The 24,772-nt window shown below is 45.3% G+C and overlaps 1 protein-coding gene across 7 annotated transcripts; it reads right to left on the bottom strand.

Annotated features, from left to right (window-relative positions):
* Positions 1–1,510: 1,510 nt before the first annotated feature.
* Positions 1,511–19,741, bottom strand: ZFYVE27 (zinc finger FYVE-type containing 27). 7 transcript variants are annotated; one of them, XM_074296012.1, is made up of 14 exons: positions 19,548–19,741; positions 18,711–18,908; positions 16,782–16,852; positions 11,525–11,711; positions 11,179–11,274; positions 10,484–10,596; positions 8,915–9,051; positions 8,478–8,549; positions 7,860–7,880; positions 7,540–7,684; positions 4,950–5,054; positions 4,501–4,547; positions 3,598–3,679; positions 1,511–3,161 (listed from the first exon to the last, which is right to left on the bottom strand). In XM_074296012.1, exons 2-14 carry the CDS (start codon positions 18,905–18,907, stop codon positions 3,097–3,099), a joined length of 1,338 nt encoding a protein of 445 aa, XP_074152113.1. In that variant the 5' UTR covers position 18,908; positions 19,548–19,741; the 3' UTR covers positions 1,511–3,096. The 7 variants fall into 7 exon arrangements, with proteins under 7 accessions (XP_074152113.1, XP_074152110.1, XP_074152109.1 ...); XM_074296009.1 differs by lacking the exon at positions 19,548–19,741 and having other exon boundaries at positions 8,915–9,048; positions 18,711–19,531; XM_074296008.1 differs by lacking the exon at positions 19,548–19,741 and having other exon boundaries at positions 18,711–19,527.
* Between the last annotated feature and the right edge of the window lie 5,031 nt (positions 19,742–24,772).

Here is a 24,772-nt window from a genome sequence, read left to right as displayed (position 1 = left end):
TGATAAGCTATGTGACGGGGAAAAAACAAACCAACAATCCTCCACTCTCAGGGTCTGCGCCTCCAAAATGTTTAAAGATAAACAGGTCCAGTTTTAGGCAAAATTGCAAGTTTGCCCTCAGGTCCTACAGGCCCTTCTTTCTGCAACCCTCCCTCCCCCTCCGTCCACCACCCATCAGTAGTGCCCCCGCTCTCCATTCTTCCTGACACCCACTGCCTTTTGCTTCCCCAGCCTTAGAAAAGTCCCCAGTTTAAGACTAAGCCAAAAGGCCTTCTTTGGTGCGTCCCACTTGAATTCCCTACTCCATCCAATTTCCCCTACAATCCACCATCAAGTGTAAAGGAATTAGGCGTTCACTCCTTTGGCATTTTCCACAATGTTTCAGGGGCAGCTCTACTCTTGCCCTCTTTAAAGGTCACTCTCAATGATCATGAGCAAATTGTTCTAGTTGTCCTTTTATAATCAGGCCGAGTCTCAAGGCCAAAACTTCTTGCATAATGAGGTCAACCAAGGACTTCCCATCAGGGTGGGAATCAACTTCTGAGCCTCTCTAGAAGAAAGATGGCAGACTTCAGGGCTCAGTGCCCTGATTGCAGTCTCACATGTTTCGGGGTTCCACAACGTAATCCAGAGACCATCCATAATCATTTAAGATACCCCCCCCCCGTATTCAGTCTGCTCTCATCACACCTTCCCCCTTTGCCCAAACTCTTGTGATACCAGAGACAGGCCAGGAGAGTTTCAGAAAGCTACCAAGGGGTCCCACTTTCCCATCATTCTTGTCTTCCTCTCCCTGACACAAAACTAGAATTCAGTGTTAAGACATACAAAAGGCCACCCCTCCCTAGTTTTCATCAGTTCTGCCCTCTAGCCCTGCATTCCAGCATCTGCTGCTGACCACAGGATCCCTTCAACCCCAGTCCATTTTGCTTGGCCCTTGTTTTCTTTTTTTTTTTTTTCCTGAGGCTGGGGTTAAGTGACTTGCCCAGGGTCATACAGCTAGGAAGTGTTAAGGGTCTAAGATCAAATTTGAACTCGGGTCCTCCTGAATTCAGGGCTGGTGCTCTATCCACTTTGCCGCCTAGCTGCCCCCTTGGCCCTTGTTTTCACCAAAGCCTGCATTATTTAGTTCCCGTGTACTGACCCAGCCCCACCTCTTACTCTTAGAAGGCCACACGTCTGTCCCGGCTCTAAAACCATTTCTCTCAGTTATGGGGAGAGAAGCCTTCAAACTCCGTCTCCTGCTGATTGGAGATCACCACCCTAAGATCCCACCCAAGGTCTGAATGGTCACTTTCCGCCTACAGCCATGGTGGTAGCAGGTCTTTAACCTGCTCCCGTTCAGGAGGAACAAATCAGCAAAAGCCTCAGCTTAAGCAATCATAGGACAAAATGCCACCATTTACCAAGATAGACCCAACACAGACAACAGGGCAGGGAAGGAAGAGAGAGGATCAATTACCCAGTCTCCACAGAAAAGGTTTACAAGAATTGAAAGGAGTAACACAAATGGCCTGATGCTTTTTATTGTTGTCTCCATGTACACAGAGATTTCTTTAGCACACTTTCAGTGTAAAGCACAGTATATTCAAGCTCACACTTCTAAAGGGAGAGATTGGAAGAAGTGGCAGAAAGGGAGGCACGAAGATCTGGTAGACCCCTGGGTATCCTAGGAGTGCCTCCAACTGAAGGGGGGAAAAGGGAGGAAGGGGACGGGGAAGGTGTGAGGACCTGAAATACTTCAGCCTCCTAGGTCCTATGTCTGAAGGAACCTCATAGTTCCAGAAAAAGTCTCAGGCTAAGGGCAGTCCCAGGTTCCTCCTTAATCTAGTTCCAACACCTCCTGTTCCCAAGAACCATGTAATAAATAAATAAATATTTCCAATATAGAGAGGGAAGTGCCAGTGTAGAAAGAGAACCTAACCAGAACTCATAGCCTAAGAAGTACCATTGGTCCTCAAGAAAGTAGCTATCTGCCCAAACTAATCAAAGGGTGTGGTCAGCATCAAGCAATCCCTTAACAGAGCTGTGGCCAGAAGCTTCCTGTACCTCCCAGGCCCAGAGGGTCAAAGGGACCTCCTGGCTTCACCACTACATCTCTGAGCACATCCATGATACGGGAGGGGAGCCCGGGCAACGTGAAGAAGGGATCCAGTCCGCTTAAAGGGAGACTGTGTAGCAGAAGGGACGTCTACGGAGGTCTAAGAACAAATGGTAGCAAGCTAGCCAGTTCCCCAAGCTGCCGCCCCTTGGCCGAGTCAGAATGATAATGTGGGATTCATAAATTCCCTTCCCTGTCTCACTTTCCAAGGAAGCAACTGTGGGAATGGAGTGGGGTGGGCTGAAGGCTGCAGTTATAAAGACTTTATCAATGCCTTTGTGTCCAGCTCACACAGAGTTAAAGGCTGGCTTCTAACTGGTCTTGCATAGTCCTCATTCTGGACCCTTTGACAATTACAGTGCCAAAGGTCAAGGGGAAATACCTTGCACCTGCAGCTCTTGTAGGAGCAGTGAAATGCCATGAACAGGGGGGCTACGGCTACCCCCCATCCAGCTCTGCCTGAGTTCCCCTGGAAGTCCCTGGGGTTAAGTTCTCAGGTGCTTCTGTCCCTCTGGGCTGATATGCGATGCAGTCTCCTTCCTAGCTTTGGGGTTCCTTCACAACTGCCAGTGTCATGAAGGCCACAGGGTGAAGGGGAGTCCACACTCACAAGGAAGAGCCAAGGTCTGGCTTCACCCACTGCTGCCCACTCTAAGCCCCCGTCCAGTCCCGCTTCCCCTCTAGCCCGCTGTCCCAGCCGACATCTCTAGCGATCCAGGGGTTACCCTGCACAGAAACCGGAGGGCAGCCATCACTCCAGGCACCCAGAGGAACACAAAGAGAAGCTGGAAATGTCATCAGTGACCCCGGGATGGGCATCTCCCAGGTGGAGAAAGGGAGGGGAAGCACCTATCCAATGTTCACACCAGCGCTGCCCAGCTACCTCCACACACTGGCATGAGGGATCTGGGGAGTCTAACTCTAGCCTCTGGAGCAGGCTCAGGAGAGGAAGGTGAGCAGGGCAGGCTCCCAAGTGCCACCCCAGGGCTCTCTTCTCACTTGCTCAGGGTCTGGTTACATGAACCACACACAAATACAGTCTCTCTCTGTGCTTCAGGGGCTGAAAAGAAGAAAGAATTCAGTGAGAGGCATCCCACACTCCCTGCGAGGTCCCGACCACAAGAACAGGAGACACACTCATCTCTTACGAGTTCCTACAGATGGCCAGAAGGAATAACCCCTCCCTATCACTAACTACAGGCCGTCCCATTGTTCCTCACTTCCTAACTAACTTGACCTTTAGAATTTCTTTTCCATGGAAACAGCAGTTTTTGAGAAATCCTAGGGATTTCATGGCCACCATGACAACAATGCTCTCTCCCGAGGAACCAGAGGCAACTTTAATAAAGCATTCACATTATTCACTGTTAGAATTTTTCTGAAAAATGTAAACAAGACCCCTATAACTGGGCTCCAAATCTCTCGTGCCTTCAACTTTGTCCCCCCCTTTTCCTTTATACCACCCCCCACCTACCCCCACCCCTGCAATCACTCACCTGTGGCTCCCATGGAGGACCTGGGGACCTTGAAGGAGCAGCACCGGGAGCAAAAGCTGTTTCCACAGTTACTACAGCTGCGCTGTGAAAAGAAGAGCCGGCCAAAGTCAGCACAAGTGAGTCTCTCTCTGGTGGTCTGAGCCCTGCTCCCTAGCTCCTAGACCACTAGAGCTCACCCCCAAGTTCCCAACAGCTGGATCCTCTACCTTCCAGGCCCCAAGTTTCAGGCTCCCCCAGCAAAGAGGTCACTGAAGGAGACCCCAAGGCCCAGCTAAAGAGACCAGGGAGTACAGTGACTCTCGGGTGACATCCTAGCCTCCAATGCTTGGTGATCTTAGCCTTCTCTTAGGCTTTGGAAATCTGCTCACTCAGAAGCCAAAAGGGACCTCTGCTACCCCCATCCTAGTCATGGGTACCTGGAACATGAGCCTTACAGAAAGACCAGGGAGCTGACAGGAAGGAAACAGGAAGGACAATGGTATCGAGGGCTGAGAAAACTTTCTATCACTTCTCATCATCTCTCCAACTCGACTTAATTTCTAATTAAACTAAACATCAGTGACTAATTAGCTTCACACTTGACACACAATAAATTCTAACAGACCATTTTCAAAATTCAAAGTAAAGACATTAGTTCTTTTCCCTGTTAGATCTCCATTTCCCTTGTTCCTATGTCTGAGTATCCTTCCAGGATACTCTTCTAGGAATAGAATACTATGATGCCATCTGAGGCTACCCAAGACATCTGGGCATAAACCTTTGGTTGCAATCCTAAGCTGACAGGACAAAAAGCAAGTTCTAGAAGAGAGAAGCTCAGTAAGGAAAGCAGAAGCCTGGATCATCTGGGGAACCAAGCCCAGGATGGCCCTGCAACCCACAGCCATCCCCCTAAGGAAAACTCACCCTCTTCTTCAGCACTGAGAAGGTAGCAGAGCAGCTGGTACAGTTTCCTGAGAAATAAGAGGCAAAAGGTCACCCTCTCACATGACCCAGTCCCCTGACCCTCTACTCACTCCTCTACATCCCCAATTTTCCCTGAAAGAGTTACATTAAGAACAATTTCTCAAGCCACTCATTCTGGTTGGCAAGAGTCAGCTAAAAGCCGCACCATTTGGCTCTAAAGCTGAGCATATCCTCCTGAAAGCCCAAGTGAGCCAAAGGAGTGGTTTAGGCTGAGCAGGAATGAGGGCCTTGAAGATGCTGTATGCCCCCAAACCCATTTCCCCTGCCCCTTCTGCCACCAAAGCACCCGCCCCAGTCCCTGCTTACCCACTAACTTCACAAGATTAATATTAACCCTCCTACCTGCCCTGAAAGCCCCTTTCTCATCCCAGCTTAGAGAAGTCACTTGCCTAGCTGATTCCTGATTTCAGGCATCTTCCTTGGAAAGTCAAAGTAAGTGGTGAGCAAAAAGGAGGTGCTGACAGGCCACTGTTTCTGCCTGGGATCAGGTGTCGCTTCAGAAGTACAAAGGGGGGAGATTGTGTGGGCTGCTCACATGCAAGGAAAAGAGCTGGCCTCTTGGCCTGCCAAATCCCATCACTTCCCAGGGTTGTTCTTTGCAGCTTATATTAAAGGTGGCAATGCCCCCTCCCAATCTGAAGGCCCCATTTCTCCCTCTCATCCTGAAAATTCCCCAAAATAATTTAAATTCCTTGTGATACAGACTGTAGGGCAAGCTACTCCTACACTGTAAGCAATGAGGATGGAGGAAAAAGCCAGAAGGGAGAGAGCTCAGGGCTCCAGGGTACAATGAAGAAGTCTGCGGGAGGTAAAGAAGGGAAGCTAAGGCATGGAGAAGCTGCTCTGGACAGAGGAGGAGAAGGCCAGCCATTCTCTGCAGAAGCCAGAAGAGCCTTGGCTCCCACACGCCCACTCTGGGGGCTAACCCAGGCCTTGTCCCCACAGCAAGGCCCACAGACAGAAGCCAGGCAGCCAGAAGCAGCATCTGGACTTTCAGCTCTTTTTTATGGGCCATCGTTCCCCATGAGGTGAGCTCCCTGCAGGCAGAGGCTGTATTTCTTTGTACTACACAGTGCTCAGCAGAGAGTAGTGATAGCCATCATTATAATTATAAATGCTTATGGCCCAACTGGCTCAGTACTGCCAGTAAGTAGTTAGTTCCAGGAGCAAACCAGGGAGGAGATTCCCAAAGCTTCTAGTCTGGGCCATGACCCACTGATGAAGGCAGAGGGGAGAGGGACTGCCCTAAGAAGGGCGCTTCAGATTCAAGCAAGGCTCTGGCACATTCTTCTAGGAATGTTCTCCCCACAGGGTTCTGTTCTCTGCTTGACCAAGAAGGCCTCAAGAGCAAGCACTTTCATGTAGGGTCAGAGAAGCTGATGAAACTGCTACATATTCACAGGGAGCAGAAGTTCTGGCAGCAGCACAGGAGGGATCAGAGAGGAATAAAAGGTCCTTGGCTTCCTTCCAATGCCTAAAAAAAGGTTTTGCCCCTATTTGGAAAGACCCTGACTCCAACCAAATAAATATTTCCCATTTAGATTAATCAGTGTGATGATAAACAGCAGGCATCAGGGATAGAGAAAAATAGGAGGCCCAAGCAAGACCTCCTGGCAATGAAACAATGATTGATGTTTTTAAGGTAAATATGAAGTCAGAGAGATGAGGAATTCACCCTATCAGGATGTCCCCCCTCTCACCCCAAGTCCAGGCTAAAGCCCCAAGGTTACATGCTGCTCATTCTTCCCAAACAACTCTAGCCCCCTCCAGTGGATGGCTGACCCAGAAGCTGATCAGCTCAGGGAAAAGGAACTTCTTGGCCAGAGCTGCAACAAACGCAGCAGGTCCAGGGCTACAGCCCAAGAATCCGTGCAGTACGAAGCTGCATAGGGGGAGGGGGAAGGACACAGGATTGAGGGAAGGGGGTGGGGGAGGAAGACTTGAAGTAATATAACAGGAGAGCCTCAGAGAGGCAATGGATGCCTTGGCAAGTCACGTGGCCCGAAAAAGGCCTCTCCAAGCCCAAGGTGACACATGCTAACAGGGAAGAGAGATACAAGACACCTAAGAAAGAAAGGAAAGAGGTCCTTATCCATCAAGAGAGGAAATCAGACTCTTCTAATAGATAACTCATTTCCTAGGCCAATCAATTCATGTAGCTTCAGCTGGGAGCTACAGGTGTCAGACCTCCTTAATCAAGCTTACTCCAAATCTGCTCCACTGTGGGTGCCGTGGGTACCATGAATGCTGTGGGTATCATGGGTGCCCTGGGTGCTGTGGGTGTACCATAGGTACTGTGGGTACTGTAGGTGCTATGGATATTGGAAAAAGGCTGCCTTTCTGACCTCTCAGCCAAGGTTTGTTAAAAGGGAGGAGCCAAAGTCTAAAGATCCTTCAGGTCCCCTGAAGCTCAGCTGCTCTCACCTTCAAGTTTCTGAGTCCTAAGCCAGGCCTCCAGTAGTCCAGCCAGTCCCTCCCTGCTGCTCCATACATACCTTTTCCCCAACAAATTTAGGGTTGACCAAAATTCAAACTACATAGACCTGAAGTTGACAGTCTTTCCACAAGAACACAATAAGCTAAGTTCTAGGATGGAAAAAGCTGTGTGCTTCATCTTGTTTCCATTTAGAACTGAAGAGGCAAATTAGGCAGGGTCTTAGGTATTTATTTCTATAAAAATTCAGGCCTTCCTAAAATACAGTTTATCTCAGAGTCAAATTTTTCTACAACTACTGGGACTGCCTGATCTGGTATCACTTTCCTTACCTCTCTGAAAACTCACATCAAACTATAAGAACAAGTAAGGAAGAGCCCAAGTTCAGCCTTTATATCCCAATATTGATTTGCATTTGTCCCAATTCTAGGTTCCCAGACCTGATACCCAAACACTAATCTCTGGAGCTAACCACCACCCAAATTCTCAGCCTCCATTTCCCTCCTCTGCCCCAAAACTTTCCCTTGCTCTTTTCAACCAAATACCAAAATTGTTGGTGGGATAACGTTTTCGGAGCTTCTCAGTGAGTCGAGACACCTTGCTTCGAATCACTTCATTCTTGCTCATAAAACCATTGTCGTGTAGGGCCAGATCATATTCCACATTGCAGGGAGATCCCTCATCATCCTCCTGTGGAAAAGAACTTTTTAGCCCTACCCAGTTGCTGACTGGACCCTGAGACACAGAGCTCCTGGGTAAGAACAGCAGAGATGAAGCAGCTGCACAAAGCCAAGCAAAAGGCTCAACTAGTCCAACCATCCACCCTGTCCCCAGATCCCTTCCCCATCAATATAGACATACTCACCAGTACCACCAGGTGGGTCTCCTGCCTCCCAGGGTGCAGGGGGGGAGAAGGAGAGAAAAGAAGAGAAGATAGATAGCCAGGAAAAGGGAGAGAATGCTACAAGACACGGACTACTCTAAGTCAACCATCCTGGAGCTCTGGGTGGGGCTCAGAGAGGTTAGCCCGTGAGTGCCCATTTTTAAAACCTACTCTCAAGCTCTGGGAAGTCCTGACTCTACTTTCCTTACCATCGGAAGCCCCAAGATCCTCCCCATCCTTTTCAAGAGGATTCCCAATAGGCTGGTAGGGTTTTTGAGAATGAAAGAAGAAAACAAGACAGCAAGCTACCAACTCTTCACAAAATAACCATCAAAGCTACTGATAAGAAAGGGATCTGCCCAAAGACCAGGCAGGTTATCCATGAAGGGTGCCTAGTAACATAACATAGACAAGAAGACTGTAACCAAGACCTCAGAGAAGTCAAAAACTCCAGAACCAAGAAAATTCCTAGAAGGAACAATCCTGGATTTTAGTCCTTTATTTTGGAAGAGTAAAAAGAAAACTGGAGCCTCAAAAGTGCCTAGGCTATGAGCCTATTTGGGATCTTTGGGTACAAGGCTCTATCAAAAAAATGCCCACCTCAATGGCATCTTTAAATTCTTCATCTGGCTCAGCTTCCTCTGCTTCCTCCACACTGCCTGGTGTGAGGTCCTGTGAAGAAAAGCAGAGGACGTCACCTATGAAGGCGTTTCATTATTAACATCAATCATTGAGAAAAGGAATTATCTGGTCAAAAAGATGCTTGCTCCCCCCAGGAAGACATGCTAAAGAAGCAGTTTTTGAGATAGGAGACTTAGAAAGATACCTTCTCAGAAGAAACAGGAACCAAAACCCAATTCAGCCTTTAAAAATGCATGGAAAAAAAAAAAGGAAAAAAAAATGCATGGAAGCTGGGGACAAGAAAGACTAAGGATTCCAGATGAGCCCAGGCAAGAGCTGACACAGCCCCAAGGGACAATGACCCCCAAGAAGGTCACTGGTGATCAGGTTCCAAGGACCCCACACCAGATGCTCACCTCGGTGGGAGTAGGGGTTGAACTGCAGTCCAGCAGAGCTCCTTTTCCCCCACTGTCTGATTCCAGGCATTCCTCAGTACTCACTGGTAGCTTAGGGTTCATCCGCTGCTGCAGGGAAGCCCGGTATTCTGCCACTACTATCCAGGAGCAAGTGAGGCCAAAGATACCAATTCAGAATAAAAAATATCTTTAGAGATTTTTCCACTGCCTTCCTTGAAGGCAAGGGCAATTTTTGCCTTTCTTTGTATCCCAAGGACTTAGCACAGTGAATGGCACACAGTAAGCACTCAATAAATACTTTCTGATTGATCAGTAGCCTAAATAGTTTTTAATTCAGCAAACCATCACCTCTCCACAGATAATATTCTCGCCCTTTTCCTCTTACCTCAATCTGTCTGGGAAAGAAGAATAGCTGATCGAGAAAGACAGACCAAGAAGCACCTATCTACACTTAAAGTTTGGATGATCTATGATCTCTCATCAGCAAGGATGCTCCTCCACAGGAAATGTCCTCTCCCATTCACAAAATTCCTCCTCTCATCTAGATGTTGGATGTGATCCTGGGTCCTTGAAAGTTATGCCAACTGAACTCAAACTCTGGCAGATATTATGCAACTAGGAGGTTTCAAGTACGGTTCAAAAACCAGTCTAATTGCCCTCTCTTTTTTATAGAGGGAACTATGAGCCCACAACATATAGCATCAGGCTCTATTCTATGCAGATCACATAAATACAAAAGAGATCAATAATTAAAAAAAAAAAAAACAATCAGTAAACATTGAAAGGGGAAAACCTTATGTGCTATCAGTAACATTCTCTCAGATGATTTTGCTTAACTGTTTTCAAGGAACATACTTTTAAAGATGGAGTTTTCTGGATGCTTGCTGATGAAATGCCTTGCCAAAAAATGTATAATTTTTTTTTTTTTAGAGTCAATCTAGGGAGGCAGCAGTTGGTGCAGTGGATAGTGCATCAGCCCTTTAGTCGGGAGGACCTGAGTTCAAATCTGATCTCAGACACTTAACACTTCCTGGCTGTTCGACCCTGGGCAAGTCACTTAACCCCAATTGCCTCAGCAAACAGCAAAAAAAAAAAAAGTCAATCTAACTAAGTATAGAAGGGTCCAGCACACTTTTGCCACCAGGTGATATTTTTTGACTCAAACAACTCAAGAGATGCAAAAAAAAACAAGGCCCACACATATCTCTGCACCAGCATGCCATGACTCAGACATCCCTAGCCTGTCTCTTTGGGGCACGAGGCAGCGGACAAACTGCAGCAATCACTACATCAAAAGGCTCTAATCTCGGTGGAGAAACTGTTACAAGACACGAGTCACTCCGTTGTCAACAATTTCAGCCAAGAGGCAGTGAGCCAGAACCCCAACAGACACAGCTGTATCAGCGATGCAGCCTTCATCCTAGAGCCATGAGGGGAGGGACTTCTTTGGTGGGGTGCTGCCCCCTGGTGGGCCAAATAAGCCAAAATCCAGGTGTTCCACAGCCTCCAAGTACCCTTTTCTGTGGCATCCAGAAGGACTCATCCAAGGCCCTGGGGAGAAGTGCTTACCTCGGTAGAACTCCACATTTCCCAGAAAGAGGGTGCTGTTGAGAAGGGCAAGGACCCAGCACAAGGGAAATACATACAGCACGAAGACGGAGGCCAGGAGAGCCCCATAGAACCTGGAGAAAAGAAGCCCCCCCCGCCTGTCAGAACCCAGCACTGACCCCTGCGGGGCCTTCTCCACACTCCCACTGCAAGTGAGGTGAGAGAGGCACAACACAGGCCCATCTGACAAAGTAGGGCACTCTCAGGGGCCCACCAACCTGCCCAGGCTTACCCAGAGAGAGCTGGGGTCAGGAATCCAAAACCCAGCCCAGAGGGGCCCAGTCCCAACACCTTTCCCCTGCACCCATGGCCTCCAGTTTCACAAGCAGCCAGGAGGTCAAAGCCAGAAGCTCGGCTCTAAGCATCTCTGCCCATGAACACTGTATGGCTAGACCCAAGGGAGTGCAGACATGCCAACTCCCCTTCTCTACCTACTGAAGAAATTAATTCTCCTTCCCCCTAAAGTAACCCGTCAGCTTTTCTCAGGCCTCAAGCTAGAGAGACTCATCAATGTTGATCCTATTAGTCAGAGAACAAAAAAGAACCAGAGGGACCTGAGATCCCCTAGCCCAGAGCCTCATTTTTTAGGGGCCAAGAACTGAAGGGATTAAGACCAGGCTCGAGGCTCTCTGTGAGGAGGGAGGGATGGAACTCACTGTGAGGACACTGCTGGGTTCTCCCAGTACAACACTCGATAGACCGATTCACACCTAGAACACAACTGATTCAAGAAGCTCTCCAACTGGATCAAGCTGTAGAGGCACAAAGAAGCAGCCATGAGGGGCCCAGACCACATGATTTCATTAGTAAGCCCAGGAGCAGAGGTCAGTGCCCTTCCTCACACACAACTGAAGAATGAGGAGATCACAAAGGAGGGCAGTAACAAGCCACATCAACTCCGTGAGCTCTCCTGGGGTCCCAGTCTGAGTCCCAAGTCAGCCCAACTCCCTTTGGCCGGTTCTCCCGCAGCCCACCTTCTCCCAACTGGTATCTCACACTCACAAGCTCTTCACCTCTGCCACGGCCTCAGGCCGTGACAGCCGCACCTTGCGCAGATCCTCCTGCCTCACACTGTGATACTTCCTCCGCATCAGCTCTGGCTCAGGGAGGCGGACCCGGCACACCTCCTGCAGGTAGCCTAGCAGGGCAGGCACAGAAATCAGCAGGGCACCCACTGAGTACCAGGCACCTAAACACAAAAGAGCCGCAGGTCAGACAAGGGAACTTTCAAGTCTGCAGGGCATCCCAGGAACTGGCAGCAATGTGGGACACCAGTTAGAGTCAAACATTCTCCCTATGATTTCAGCATCAGCTCCTGGTCTATCAACACCAGACTATTTTCATATCCAGATAAAAGGGGAAGAAGACCAGCCAGTTATGAACCAAGATAATCCACTTGGACCTGTAATTCAAACTAACTAAACTATTCAAAAAAGCCAACCCTTCTCCTCTGCACTTTATTAAAGTACAAGTCAACATAGGATTATTTGGTGAATACATCTCATCTTCTGGCTAAACTGTTAGCTCCTTGAGGAAGAAACTATAAATTCTGATAAGGAGAAACAAGAAGAGTTATGGGAAGGGGTGTGAACACATAAGGAACTCATCAAATTACATTTTTTTTAAAGACATGTAAAAGATGAAAGCAAGAAGAAATAAATGCAAAAAAAAAAAAAAAAAAAAAAAAAAAAAAAAAAAAAAAAAAACATCAAAAAAACACCATGGCATAATCTGGTGGGAATAATGTCAGGAGCACTAAAGCTCAGAAGGAGCAAAGGCTAACAAGCAAAGTCAAAGACAACAACAACAACAAAAGGATTTTTAGCTAGACTGCGAAAAAGAAAGCAAAGGAAAATCCACCCAGAAGATGGGCAGCAATGATAACAAACAGTGGTCAAAAGGAAGAGCTGCTCAACTCTTATTTTGCTTCTTTTTTTTCTCTGCCAAGAAAAACGTTCTTTTGACTGCAAAGGGCAAATCAAATATGACTAATAAGAAAGTGACAGCCAAGATAAGTAGGAAAATGGTAAGCAAAATCCTCGCTGGCTTGATGAGACTGAGTGGCTATGTCCAAATGAACAATGTCCTGGGGTATTGGAAAGATGGGTAGATGTGTTTACTGAGTCACTGTCAGTGATTTTTAAAACATGAAGAATAAGAGAATGGCTGCAAGACTGGAAAAGGAAAAATAGTTGTCTTGATTTCCAAAAAAAGGAAGGAAACGTGGATTTCCAAACTAAAGGTTGATAAACCAGTTAAAATTCTTTAATCTGTTATAAAAGGGATGATTAAGGAGAATATAGCAAAGGAAGCAGTTATAACAAAGAGCCAGCATCAAGGCAAAGGTGATCAAAGAATAAGAACAGCCAGTTTTTAAATGAAGAAACTAAAGCTTCCAATAATCACGTGGAAAAAAAACAACACTCCAAGTAACTAATAATTAAAAAAGATAAGGACATTAAAACAATCATGGTCCCACTTCATATTCATCAGTTGGACAACAATAAAAGATAAAAATGGCAAGGGCCAGGAAGAGATGTGAGAGGATAGACACTAATGCATTATAGTTACTCCAACTATTCCAGAAAGCAATTTGGCACAATGCCAAGAAATCACTAAAATGTACACACTCTCTGACCTAGTAATAAGACCTACCACATACAAAAATATTTATAGCAACACTTTCTGTTGTAGCTAACAACTGGAAACAAAGTAAATACCCATCAACCCGGGAACTGCTGGACAAATTGTGGTTTATTAATGAAATGGAATATTACCATATTCTTAAAGAAATGGCAAATAAGACCAATCCAAAAGGATCTGGGAAGATTTGCATGGACTGATACAGAGTGACTTAAAAAGAACCAGAAAAACAATTCAAATGATAATGAAAATAACTAAACAGAAGCAACTTTGAAAACAACAGAACTCTAGCCAACAATTAACAGTTACAATGAGCAAGCAAGTCACGCTCATTTTACTGGAGAGATGAGGGACATTTTCTTACATGCCCAATATATTTTTGTTTTGAATGTCCATTATTTTATATGGGAGTTTGTATGTAGTGGCAACAATGCAAAAGAAAAGAAAAGGAAAGAGTGGCACGTGGAGACAAAGTGGGTAAAGTTCTGGTATTGGAATAAAGAAGACTGGAGTTCAAAACTAGTCTCAGAAAACTGCTAGCTGTGTTATCTTCGCTGAGTCACTAAGTCTCTTCTCTGCCTCAGTTTCTCCATCTCTAAAATTAAAATAATAATACCACCTACCTCCCAAGGTTACTGTGAAGATCAAATAAGATAATAGTTGGAAAGAATGTTGTAAACATTATTAGAACTGTGTAAGTGCTAGTTAACATCAATAAAACATTTCTGAAATAAGAATCCCTAAAGGGGACACAAATAGGGCAATTTTGTTGCTTCTGTAAAATTCTATATATACTTCAAGCTCACATTTTCAGACAAAATCCTCTTTTTTGTTATCCTTTGTACACTGTAATGTTTTACATTTGTTGATCAAACTAATAATAAAATTTTAATGACGAGTTTTCTTTACTGACAGTTACTAGACAAGAAAATGGGAGAACTGCTATAGTGACAATTTACCTGGAATATTACTGATGCTATTCTTGTGGACAAGGTAGGGAGATGACAGTAAAGTGGATTAGGAAGTGGATAAGTGACTGGACTCAAATAAGTCCTTAATTGTTCAATGTCTTTGCCTCAAGAATCCCTGCTTGGCTCTGATGTCATGCCCAGCAACAACCTGTATACAATCATAGACAGTATAACTATCAACTTTACAAAACTAGGAGGAATAGCTAAGACAACAGATTACAGAGTCAGGAACCAAAATGATCTTAAATAGAATACTAAATTTAATAAGATGAAATATAATAAGCTTAAATATAAATTCTTACATAGGGGCTCAAAATCTCAACTTCACAAGGACAAGACTTGGCTGAATAACAGTTCATCTGAAAATATCTGGAGCTTTTAGTGGACTGCAAAATCAGTATTCGTCAGCAGAGACATCTGGCAGATTAAAAAATGCTAATGCAAGGCTGGACTGCATTAGGAGGGGCACAGTGTGCTGGACTAGGTAGGTGATAGGAAGGACAATGGGAAGCTGAAGAACAGTTGGAGCAAGATGATAATAATGATGAAGAGAATATGTGAATCATTTGTAAAAGCTGGAAATATTTAGTTTTAAGAAAAGAGTTAATATGTGCAAAAAGCAATCAAACTGTGCATACTCATCTGATCTAACAGTGTCTCTCCTGGGTCTATATCCCAAAGAAATCATAAAAGAGGGGAAAAGACCTACATAGGCAAAAATGTTTGTGGCAGCCCTTTTTGTAGTGGCAAGAAAGTGGAAACTGAGTGGATGCCCATCAGTTGGAGAATGGCTGAATAAGTTAAGGTATATGATCACATAGTGATGATCAACTATGATGGATGTGGCTCTTTTCAACAATGAGGTGATTCAAGGCAATTCTGATAGGCATGTGATTGAAAGAGCCATCCACATCTAGAGAGAGAACTATGGAGACTGAAATGGATCAAAGCATAGTGTTTTCATCTTTTTGCTACTGTTGTTTGCTTGCTTGCTTTTTTTCTTTTTCATTATTTTTCCCTTTTGATCTGATTTTTCTTATGCAGCATGGAAATATGTTTAAAAGAAGTACGCATGTTTAATCTATATTGCATTACTTGCTGTCTAGGGAAAGGAGGAGGTGAGGAATAAGGGAGAAAAATTTAGAATACAAGGTTTGCAAGGGTAAATGCTGAAAACTATCTTTGCATGTATATTGAAATATAAAAAGCTATTATTGTTTTTTTTTTTTTTTTTTTTTTTTTTTAGAAAAGAGCTCCAAGAGAGAGAGAGAGAGAGAGAGAGAGAGAGAGAACACGCTATCTTCTAGCCCCTGAATTAAAGGCTGACTGGCACAAAGAAATGGGATCAACCAAGTATTAGTTGCTGGATCCTTAACAGCAAAATAAGGAGCACCAAGTGGATTTTGACTAGATATCAGGGGGGAAAAAATTCTAACAATTAAAGCACTGGAGATCATGGATTAAAGAACAATAGAAGTCCTCAAACTAAGATGGATGATCATTTGTCAGTGACATTAGAAAAAGGATTCTTGTTCAAATAAGGATCCCTTACAACTCTAAGAATGTGTGATTATGTGACCATGTCAATTATCACCTCTTCATACTCCGTACATTATATATGCTAATATAGAAGTGTCTACAGATTTCTCAGCAAGTATTAGTACAAAGGAAGAGAAGTCTAAATTCTAATCTTATTTGAGTACATTATTTCTGAATTCTAATGGATGATATGTTCTCAGAGCAATCTGTCCTTTTTGATTTAGACAGATAGAAGGCCTGATCCTACCTATAGTTACCTGGATAAAACCAGAAACACTACTGGCATGTGTAAAAAGGTTCACATATAATTATACTGGCCAGGCTGCCATCCATACTGCAGTCACAATTTAGCTTGCTCTATCCTTTTCTAATATACACTTGTTGATGTGATCATTTTTATTCTCCAAAAATTTCAAGCCTCAACTTTTTCTTGGTACATGTGATCAATATCACAACCTTCCACAAAGGGGCTATCAACTCCTCATTCATCAATCATTTGTGATCATTCCCTCACTCTCGTTCATGTTCTTTCTAATCCATAGACCAATGGCACAATAGCTAATAGCTAACATTTAGAGAGTGCTTTAAGGTTGGCAAATTACTTTAGAAACATGATCTCATTTAAGCCTCCCAACAACCCTAGGGAAGAGAGATTTATTATCATATCCATTTTATAGATAAGGCAGCAGAAGTAAATATTAGCTAAATGACTTGCCCAGAGTCACATATTTAGTACATGTCTGAAGCAGAATTTGAACTCATATTCTCCACTGTCTACATAGCTATTATTCTAAAAGCCATTTGCCTTGATGTATCAGCTTTTTGGAAGCAAAGATAGGAGGAGGCCATAAGTCCATCCAGAAGAGATGTTTGGTATAAAAGAGAGCAGAAACTGGCTTGTTCTGTGACTCTCTGTCACTGGCACAAAACCAGAGCTGGCTGCCCTTGTTCTCTGGCCTTTTCTAAGCATGCTAAATAAACACTTCCGAAATATCAAAGTACAAAGAGAAATTAGCTTTCACCCACCCCCAACCTGCAAGTTCTTTCCCTCTCATTAATCTCATTAATATGTGGGCCCTCCCTCAGCCCTCCAAACCAATTCTTACCTTCATTCAGAGTTAAGAAGAGGAAATTGAGACCCAAGCAGGTCAGCAGGGAACACACTGGTGTCTGCCACCTACAACACAGAAAACCTTGATCAGTAAAGATCCCTCTTACAGAATGTCAGAAATGAAGACAAACTCTGTATGACACCACAAAGCCAGCAAGGAGCAAAGACAGGACATGTGAGATTGAAGAGAAATGCTAAATAATGAGTGGGCTTTTCCTTTAATTAAGTGAGAGGTAGGGAGAGGAGACAGGCCCTAATAAGTATGTCAGGAATAGGAGGAGAGATGTCTCTGGAACGGCACATCCTAATCACATCCTAATCCTTGTGATTGGAAGAATGACCATCTTGGAGGAGTTAGAGTAGGGTGCTTCACTGGGGAAATCTGTGGGTAGATTTCAGAGGATCCATGAACTTGAATGAAAAAAAAATTATATCTTTCTTTTCAGTAACCTCCATCATTCATTTCTTTCACTTATTTAAAAATATTCTTCTAAGTAAGGGGTCCACAGGCTTCACCAGCCTGCCAAAGAGGTCTACAGCACAAAAAAAGCACCTCTAGACTATCCCCAGGGCAGACCCTACAAAAGTACACCTGGGAAAGAACAAATTCAACCAATTTTAAAAATTACTTCAAAAAGGATAAGGGGGGTCTATTCAAATATGGACTGGACCAAATGGCTCTGAGGTCCATTCTAATTCAGTCTTATCATTCTCCTGAAGTGAGGAACCCTGAGTGATTTAGGAGTGCCTAAAAGCATCCCCTTTAGAAGGAAGTTCAGTTCCAGTAAAGAAAGGACTCAGAAAAGCAAAATATCTTTCTATGACAGATCTAATCTCCCGATTGTGAGCATAGGGTGATCACTGCCCCGAGGAGATAAAAAGCCAAGAAATGGAAGTCAAAGGCAATATAAACAAATATAGAAAGGCAATTTGAAAGTAGTTTTACTATGTCTACTTTCAAAAAACCATTTATTCTATCTAATTGGACTATTTCCTCATTTTCCAAATAAACTTAATTTCTCTAGTTTTATATCAATATAGTTTACTTTGAGAGAAAAAAAAAAACAAAACCTTGAGACTCTCTGTAATGGCATTTCTCTGCAAGCTGCACCGACATTAAACTGATCACTGGACAGCAGCTAACAAGGGTATAATAGGTAGGAAATAAGAAGGCTCTTTAGAACTAACCCTGAAACCTCAACCTCTTCATGGTGTGAAAAGGACCACATCTCCGCTGAGGCCACTCTATCACTAAAGCTTCTCCCATGCTGACTTGTCCCTTTACAAAGGCTCTTGTGGTGACAGGACTACTCCCCACAGGAAGGGATGCTCCCAAAAGAAGAGCCTCTTAGGAAACCGTGGCTGATTCCGGGCGGACCTGACGTCACCACTACAGACCACGGTTAAAGCCCTTTCTACCCTGAGTGCTTTTTACTAGCAGAGGAACAGAGAGTCACAGAACAAGCTTCTCTCATGCCCAGGGCTCCCAGAAATCAGATCCTTGAGGATTTTTTTTTGGGGGGGGGAGAGATTATCCAATAACCTTTCAGTTATATTTCTCTCGGAGGAAAAAAAATCCACTAAACTATATAAGCACGCTATATTGTGTAGTGTCTTCCCTGATGGACTGTGAGCTCCTTTCAAACAGGGATTCTTGACCGTTTACCACCACGACCCCTTTCACCCGGGAAATCTTGCGTGAAGCCAGGCCCAGAATATAGGTACGCAAATCCTCCACGCTCCGTTACGAGACCCCTTAGAGTTCCAGAAGCGGGACTTTACTTCGGGGATTGCTCCCGAAATTTGAATTTTCAGAGTGGGCTGAGTGCTTCGACTAAAACCAGCCCGCCCAGACAAGGAATGGACCCAAGCTGCTGTGATATCAGGCGGGGCAGGAGGCCGGGCGGCCCTACCCGGGACGTACCTGAGCAGATGGAGGATGCCGTCGCCCGCGTCCTTCAGGGGCTCCAAGTAGAGAACGAGCCTCTTGTAGAACAGGACCAAGTTGAAGAGATCAAGGCCGGGCGGCCTGGGTGGGCCGGGCGCAGCCTCGGGCTGGGCCTCGGGACTGGCGGCGGGGGTGCCGTCCGGCCCGCAGCCCTCCTGTTCCGCTGCCTGCATCCTACAGGGAGTCAGGATGGAAACATGAGACATTGGTGAGGAGTGGGCAAGAGAAACTCCCGAGGGCTGCGGGGATACTACACCTTCATCCTCACCCCCAGAAGGATAACTAGCATTACTCGAACAGTAACTACTCTTTTATGAGAGTCAAAAGAACCAACAGCGGAAGGACAAGAAGCGAGCGCCCCCACTATAAAGATTGGAGGCCGCGATCTCCGAGCGCATCGATCACTTGGATAGCTACTTCAGGGGGCGGCCCGCGCTGGGTTTTACTCCTCGCACTTTAAAGCTCGGACTCCGAAGCTGCCCCAGACCAGAGGGTCCGCGACCACAAGAGTAAGCGCTCCTCAGGAGCCCGACCCTCGTTTCGGGAGAAATTCGCCCACGGAAGTTAGGCTGCTTCCCGACGATTCTCCGGGCTCCCACCCGCCCGGGGCAGTCCCTCCGCGCGCTGGCTCCCAGGGCTCCGTCCGGGTTTAGGAGTTTCCTCCTCCGGCCCTGCAGCCCTGACCCTGACAAGGTCCCGCGCAGCCCCCGCCGAGCCCGGCAAGGGGCGAGCAGCCTGAGGGAGGAGGAGGGGCGCAGGTGAGAAGCCCGGGACCGCAAAGGAAGGGGAAGCGGCTGCCCGAGCCCCGCGTACCCGACCCGCGGCCGGCCGGCCAGGATGGCCTGTCCACGACTCTCAGGATCGGGACCGGGGCCCGGACCGCACCCGGCCCGGTGGGGGCGGCCCGGTCAGGAGAGCAGCCCCCCGCCCCGGGGCTCAGCGTCTCCCCTCCGGCGCAGCTCCTGTCACCGCTTCTTCCGGAAATCTCGCCGACATTGGCGTTTACGCGGCGTGCCCGTGACGTCAACGCGTCGGACACGCCTCCTGCCGGTCTCCCAATCATAGTCCAGATTCCCCAAGGACGGAGGGAGGAGGCCCACGTCCGCCTCCGCCCGAGACTTTTTTGCCCACTCCTCTTCTAGGGTAGCCCTCCGAAGCAATGCGCCTGTGCGGGTCTCTCTCCGAGCCCCGGTTTCTAAGCAACCTTCCTCGGGTTTAGAGTGACGTCACCGGGAAATCGACCCGCCTCCTCTCTGGGCAATGTGAGATTGGATTGACCTTTGTCCTGCAGCCCCCGGTGAAATTAATCGTCCTGGGGCAAGAAGGACTCAATGACGACCCCCGCACTGAAAAGCGTCTCAAAAATCATCTAGTCCCCAAACTGGAAGTTAGTATGGCAGAAATTAGATATGGACCCACACTTAACACCATATACCAAGGTAAGATCAAAATGGGTCCATGATTTAGGCATAAAGAGGGAGATAATAAATAGATTAGAGGAACAGAGGATAATCTACCTCTCAGACCTGTGGAGGAGGAAGGAATTTATGACCAGAGGAGAACTAGAGATCCTTATTGATCACAAAATAGAAGATTTTGATTATATCAAACTAAAAAGTTTCTGTACAAACAATACTAATGCAAACAAGATTAGAAGGGAAGTAACAAATTGGGAAAATATTTTTACAGTTAAAGGTTCTGACAAAGGTCTCATTTCCAAAATATATAGAGAACTGACCCAGATTTATAAGAAACCGAACCATTCTCCAATTGATAAATGGTCAAAGGATATGAACAGACAATTCTCAGAGGAAGAAATTGAAACTATATCCACTCATATGAAAGAGTGTTCCAAATCACTACTGATCAGAGAAATGCAAATTAAGACAATTCTGAGATACCACTACACACCTGTCAGATTGGCTAAGATGACAGGAACAAATAATGATGAATGTTGGAGGGGATGTGGGAAAACTGGGACACTGATACATTGTTGGTGGAGTTGTGAAAGAATCCAGGCCATTCTGGAGAGCAATTTGGAATTATGCCCAAAAAGTTATCAAACTGTGCATACCCTTTGACCCAGCATTGCTGCTATTGGTCTTATATCCCAAAGAAATACTAAAGAGTGGAAAGGGACCTGTATGTGCCAAAATGTTTGTGGCAGCTCTTTTTGTTGTAGCTAGAAACTGGAAGATGAATGGATGCCCATCAATTGGAGAATGGTTGGGTAAATTATGGTATATGGAGGTTATGGAATATTATTGCTCTGTAAGAAATGACCAACAGGAGGAATACAGAGAGGCTTGGAGAGACTTAAATCAACTGATGCTGAGTGAAACGAGCAGAACCAGAAGATCGCTGTACACTTCAACAATGATACTGTATGAGGATGTATTCTGATGGAAGTGGAAATCTTCAACATAAAGAAGATCCAACTCACTCCCAGTTGATCAATGATGGACAGAAATAACTATACCCAGAGAAGAAACACTGGGAAGTGAATGTAAATTGTTAGCACTAATATCTGTCTGCCCAGGTTACATGTACCTTCGGAATCTAATGCTTATTGTGCAACAAGAAAATGGTATTTACACACATGTATTGTATCTTGGTTATATTGTAACACATGTAAAATTATGGGATTGCCTGCCATCGGGGGGAGGGAATGGAGAGGGAGGGGGGGAATAATTGGAAAAATGAACACAAGGGATAATATTATAAAAATATATATATAATAAAATTTTAAAAAATCATCTAGTCCCAGATCGTCCCTTTTTACTTGTTTATTGATATCTTTTCCCATCACATTCATCTGCAGATCGATCCCTTCACGCGCCCCCGCCTAGTCACAAAGATTAAGAGTGGGGGTGGGCTAAGGGAAGAGTAAGGTGTCAAACCAACTCACACGTCTACACCACTTCTCACCCATGGCCCCCCACCTCTGCAGTGCTGAGATAGGGAGCGAGATTTCTCCGATGCGGGACCAGCAGGTGGAACGAGCTCCCTCCAGGGGTCCTAATTCTTAAATAGGGGCCAGGTCACGGTCCCTCAGACTGTGGGAGGGCCGGACTCTGTCTCCGCCCCTCCGCCCATTTGTCACAACCCGGCGGGCCCAACCCAAGTTAGGCCGTACTTCTTTTTGCAACTTAAGGTCTCTACCGTACAATGTTATTGTACCAAAACTTTTGAGTAAATGAGATAAAATAGAGGAGAAACAAATTTTACAACCACGTAAGTGTTTAACTGGAAAATTCTCAGAGAATGTTACATTTTGTGTAGATATCACTAGGAAAGCTCACTTGTGGCTTCACCAAGTGGACCTAAGTGTGAAAATCCTACTGAAAAACCAGGCACTTGAAAGCGGCCTTCATCTCCTCCTCCTCCTCCCTGAGGGTGCGATGTTTGGCCACTATGAAACATTCTCTGACCCCCTCCCCCCAGCTGGTAGTGACCTTTCCTCTAGGATTTCAGAGCATTTTGTGTTTGGCCCCGACTCAGCGGGAATGTAGGGGCAGTGAGCTTTAGGAAAATCACCTTCGTGGCTGGATGGAGGGTGGATCGTCATGGGGAGCATTTATCCTCTGCATTTACATGGAACTTAAAGTTTGCAAAACACTGTGTGTGTGTGTGTGTGTGTGTGTGTGTGTGTGTGTGTGTGTGTATAAAATGTCATTTGATCCTCTCAACAACCCTTTAAAGGCAGAATCTATTGTTATCCACACTTTTTACAGAAAAAACGGAGATCGAGAAATGTTAAACGACTCCCCCAAAGGTGAGGACGCGCAGCCTTCCGGATTCTCAGTCCAGAAGCTCCCTCCTAAGCCGGCGGGTCGCCAGCCCCCGCAGCTTTGTCTTGTACTCTCTTACTACACTTATCATCACCTACTTAGTTTCCCGGCTCGTGCGCGGGGGACCACCCCCCGCCAGACCGAGAGCTCCTGCAGACTGAACCATTTATCTTGGTTTCACCCCGGGTGAGCTGCGGCACACTGACTGCTTCCACACGCCCCACAAATATTAGTCCGATGGAACATTTGCTGAATTTCCTCTCTCCAACAGATGGCGATCTCCTCCAGCTCTCCTCAAGCCTTTCAGAGAAGTGAGGGATGGATTGCTGTCCTTCAGTCGCCGCCCACCCTTCGCGATCCCACGGTGGGGTTTTCTTGGCAAAGATATTGGAATGGTTTGTCGATTCCTTCTCAGCTCATTTTACAGAGGAGGAAACTGAGGCAAGCAGGCTTAAGTACTTGCTCAGAGGGTCACACAGCTAGTCAGTATCTGAGGCTGAATTTGAACTCGGTTCTTCTGACTCCGGGCCAGATTCAATCCACTGTGCCTCCAGCTGCCTGTGGGGTGTACAGACAGACCTAAAGATTTTCTGGGCAATGAGTGCGGCATTTGGCTCCCAACATGAAGCAAATTGGTATAGTAAATATAATATTGTGTTATACTTTGAATTGCGGGACATAGGCCAGGAAGTCACTTAAACTCTCAGTCTCAGTTTCTTCTTCTGGAAAATGGGATCATACTACTTCCAGAGGTGCTATAAGAAAAGAGTTTTGTAAACCATTATGTCTTTTTTTTTTTTTATAGTTTCTATTGACCAGATATGTGCATGGGTAATTTTACAACACTGACAATTGCCAAACCTTTTGTTCTAATTTTTCCCCTCCTCCCCCCCAATGGCAGGTTGCCCAATACATGTTCAATATGTTAAAGTATAAATTAAATACTATATATATACACATGTCCAACAGTTTAAACCATTATGTATTAAGAAAAGCACAAGGCTGATTGTTGCCGCCTAAAAATACCTGTCCAGGATGTATATTTAGTTCTTCTTAGTTTTTGAATATTACTTGTTGGTTTTTCCCTTTTACTCTGATTTTTTTTTCACAACACGACTAATATGGAAATATGTTTAAATAACTTATATTAGATTGCTTGCGGTCTTAGGGGGAGATGCAAGGGAAAGAAGGGGGAAATTTTAGAACAAAATCTTACCAAAATGGTAATTATATGATACATGTAATTGAAAAAATTAAATATTATTTGGGATTTCTTGATGACAACCAGTGTGCTACATCTAAAGAATCACAGAATTCTATGATTCAGAGGGCCAGGGTGTGAATCCTGACTCTGATAAGCCACTTGTGTGACCTTGGTAGACATAATTACTCTCTCTGGGGTTCAGTCTTCTCAAATTAAAAGGGGAGGGAGCATAAATTTTAAGTCAGAGAACCAGGTTTCAAGTATTAGCTGCTATTCATTATCTGTAAGATTGAAGGCAAGTCACTCAACCGCTCTGGGCCTCAGTTTCCCCACCTGTAAAATAGGGATTAGACTGAATAACCTCTAAGGCCCTTTCCTTCTAGCTCTAAATCTATGATCCTAATAAATCACATTACATTAGCACTTTACCTCCCATGATTTCTGCAACCCTATAAAGGTGTTCCATGCATGCTTTTGCCTTGGGGAAATAACTATACGTGCAAAAAGTGCCAGTTTAATGGATAGGCATCACAGATGTAAAGGCAGGAAATTAATATCCCTAGTTACATTTTTATGCCTCAGGTCTTGCTGCAGGGAAGCAACTATTCATCAATGTCATAGGAGTTAAATGGTTCAGAAAGCGAGGCAATGGAAATCCATGTAGTGAAAGGCATTTTCATCTCATCAACTAAGACCCAGATTTGTCTCTCAGAGAGGAGACTGAACAGCCAGTTTGTAGGGAGGGGAAGAATACCACACATGAACTAAGCATGTAAGAAGACTTCCTCAAAGCCCCCCAGTGTCAAAGGCACATAACCAAAGGCTAGCCAATCTGGTCCTCACAGTCAACTGTCCTTCTTCCAGCATGAAACTCTGAAGCAAGAATTCTTAGCCTTTTTTGTGTCAAAGGCCCTTTTGGGATCTGATAAGGTCTGTGGATGCATTCTCAGAATAATTTTTCTAAATTCAAAATCAAAGGAAATATTCATTTCAGCTACAGATTATTGAACATAAAGAGGTAAATTTTTTTCTTGTCCAAGTTC

This window comes from Sminthopsis crassicaudata, chromosome 2 (assembly GCF_048593235.1).
Source record: "Sminthopsis crassicaudata isolate SCR6 chromosome 2, ASM4859323v1, whole genome shotgun sequence".
Taxonomy (NCBI): domain Eukaryota; kingdom Metazoa; phylum Chordata; class Mammalia; order Dasyuromorphia; family Dasyuridae; genus Sminthopsis; species Sminthopsis crassicaudata.
This window is presented reverse-complemented; position numbering and strand designations above follow the sequence as displayed.

Bases quoted from the DNA above. Each gene is read 5' to 3' on its own strand.
- ZFYVE27 (XM_074296008.1), bottom strand. From the start codon at position 18,940: ATGTCTCATGTTTCCATCCTGACTCCCTGTAGGATGCAGGCAGCGGAA. The intron at 11,712-16,781 runs GTAAGAATTGGT...TTTTGTGTTTAG, and splicing joins CTTCTTAACTCTGAATGAAG to GTGCCTGGTACTCAGTGGGT. The intron at 11,275-11,524 runs GTGAGTGTGAGA...GTGCCTCTACAG, and splicing joins GTGGCAGAGGTGAAGAGCTT to CTTGATCCAGTTGGAGAGCT.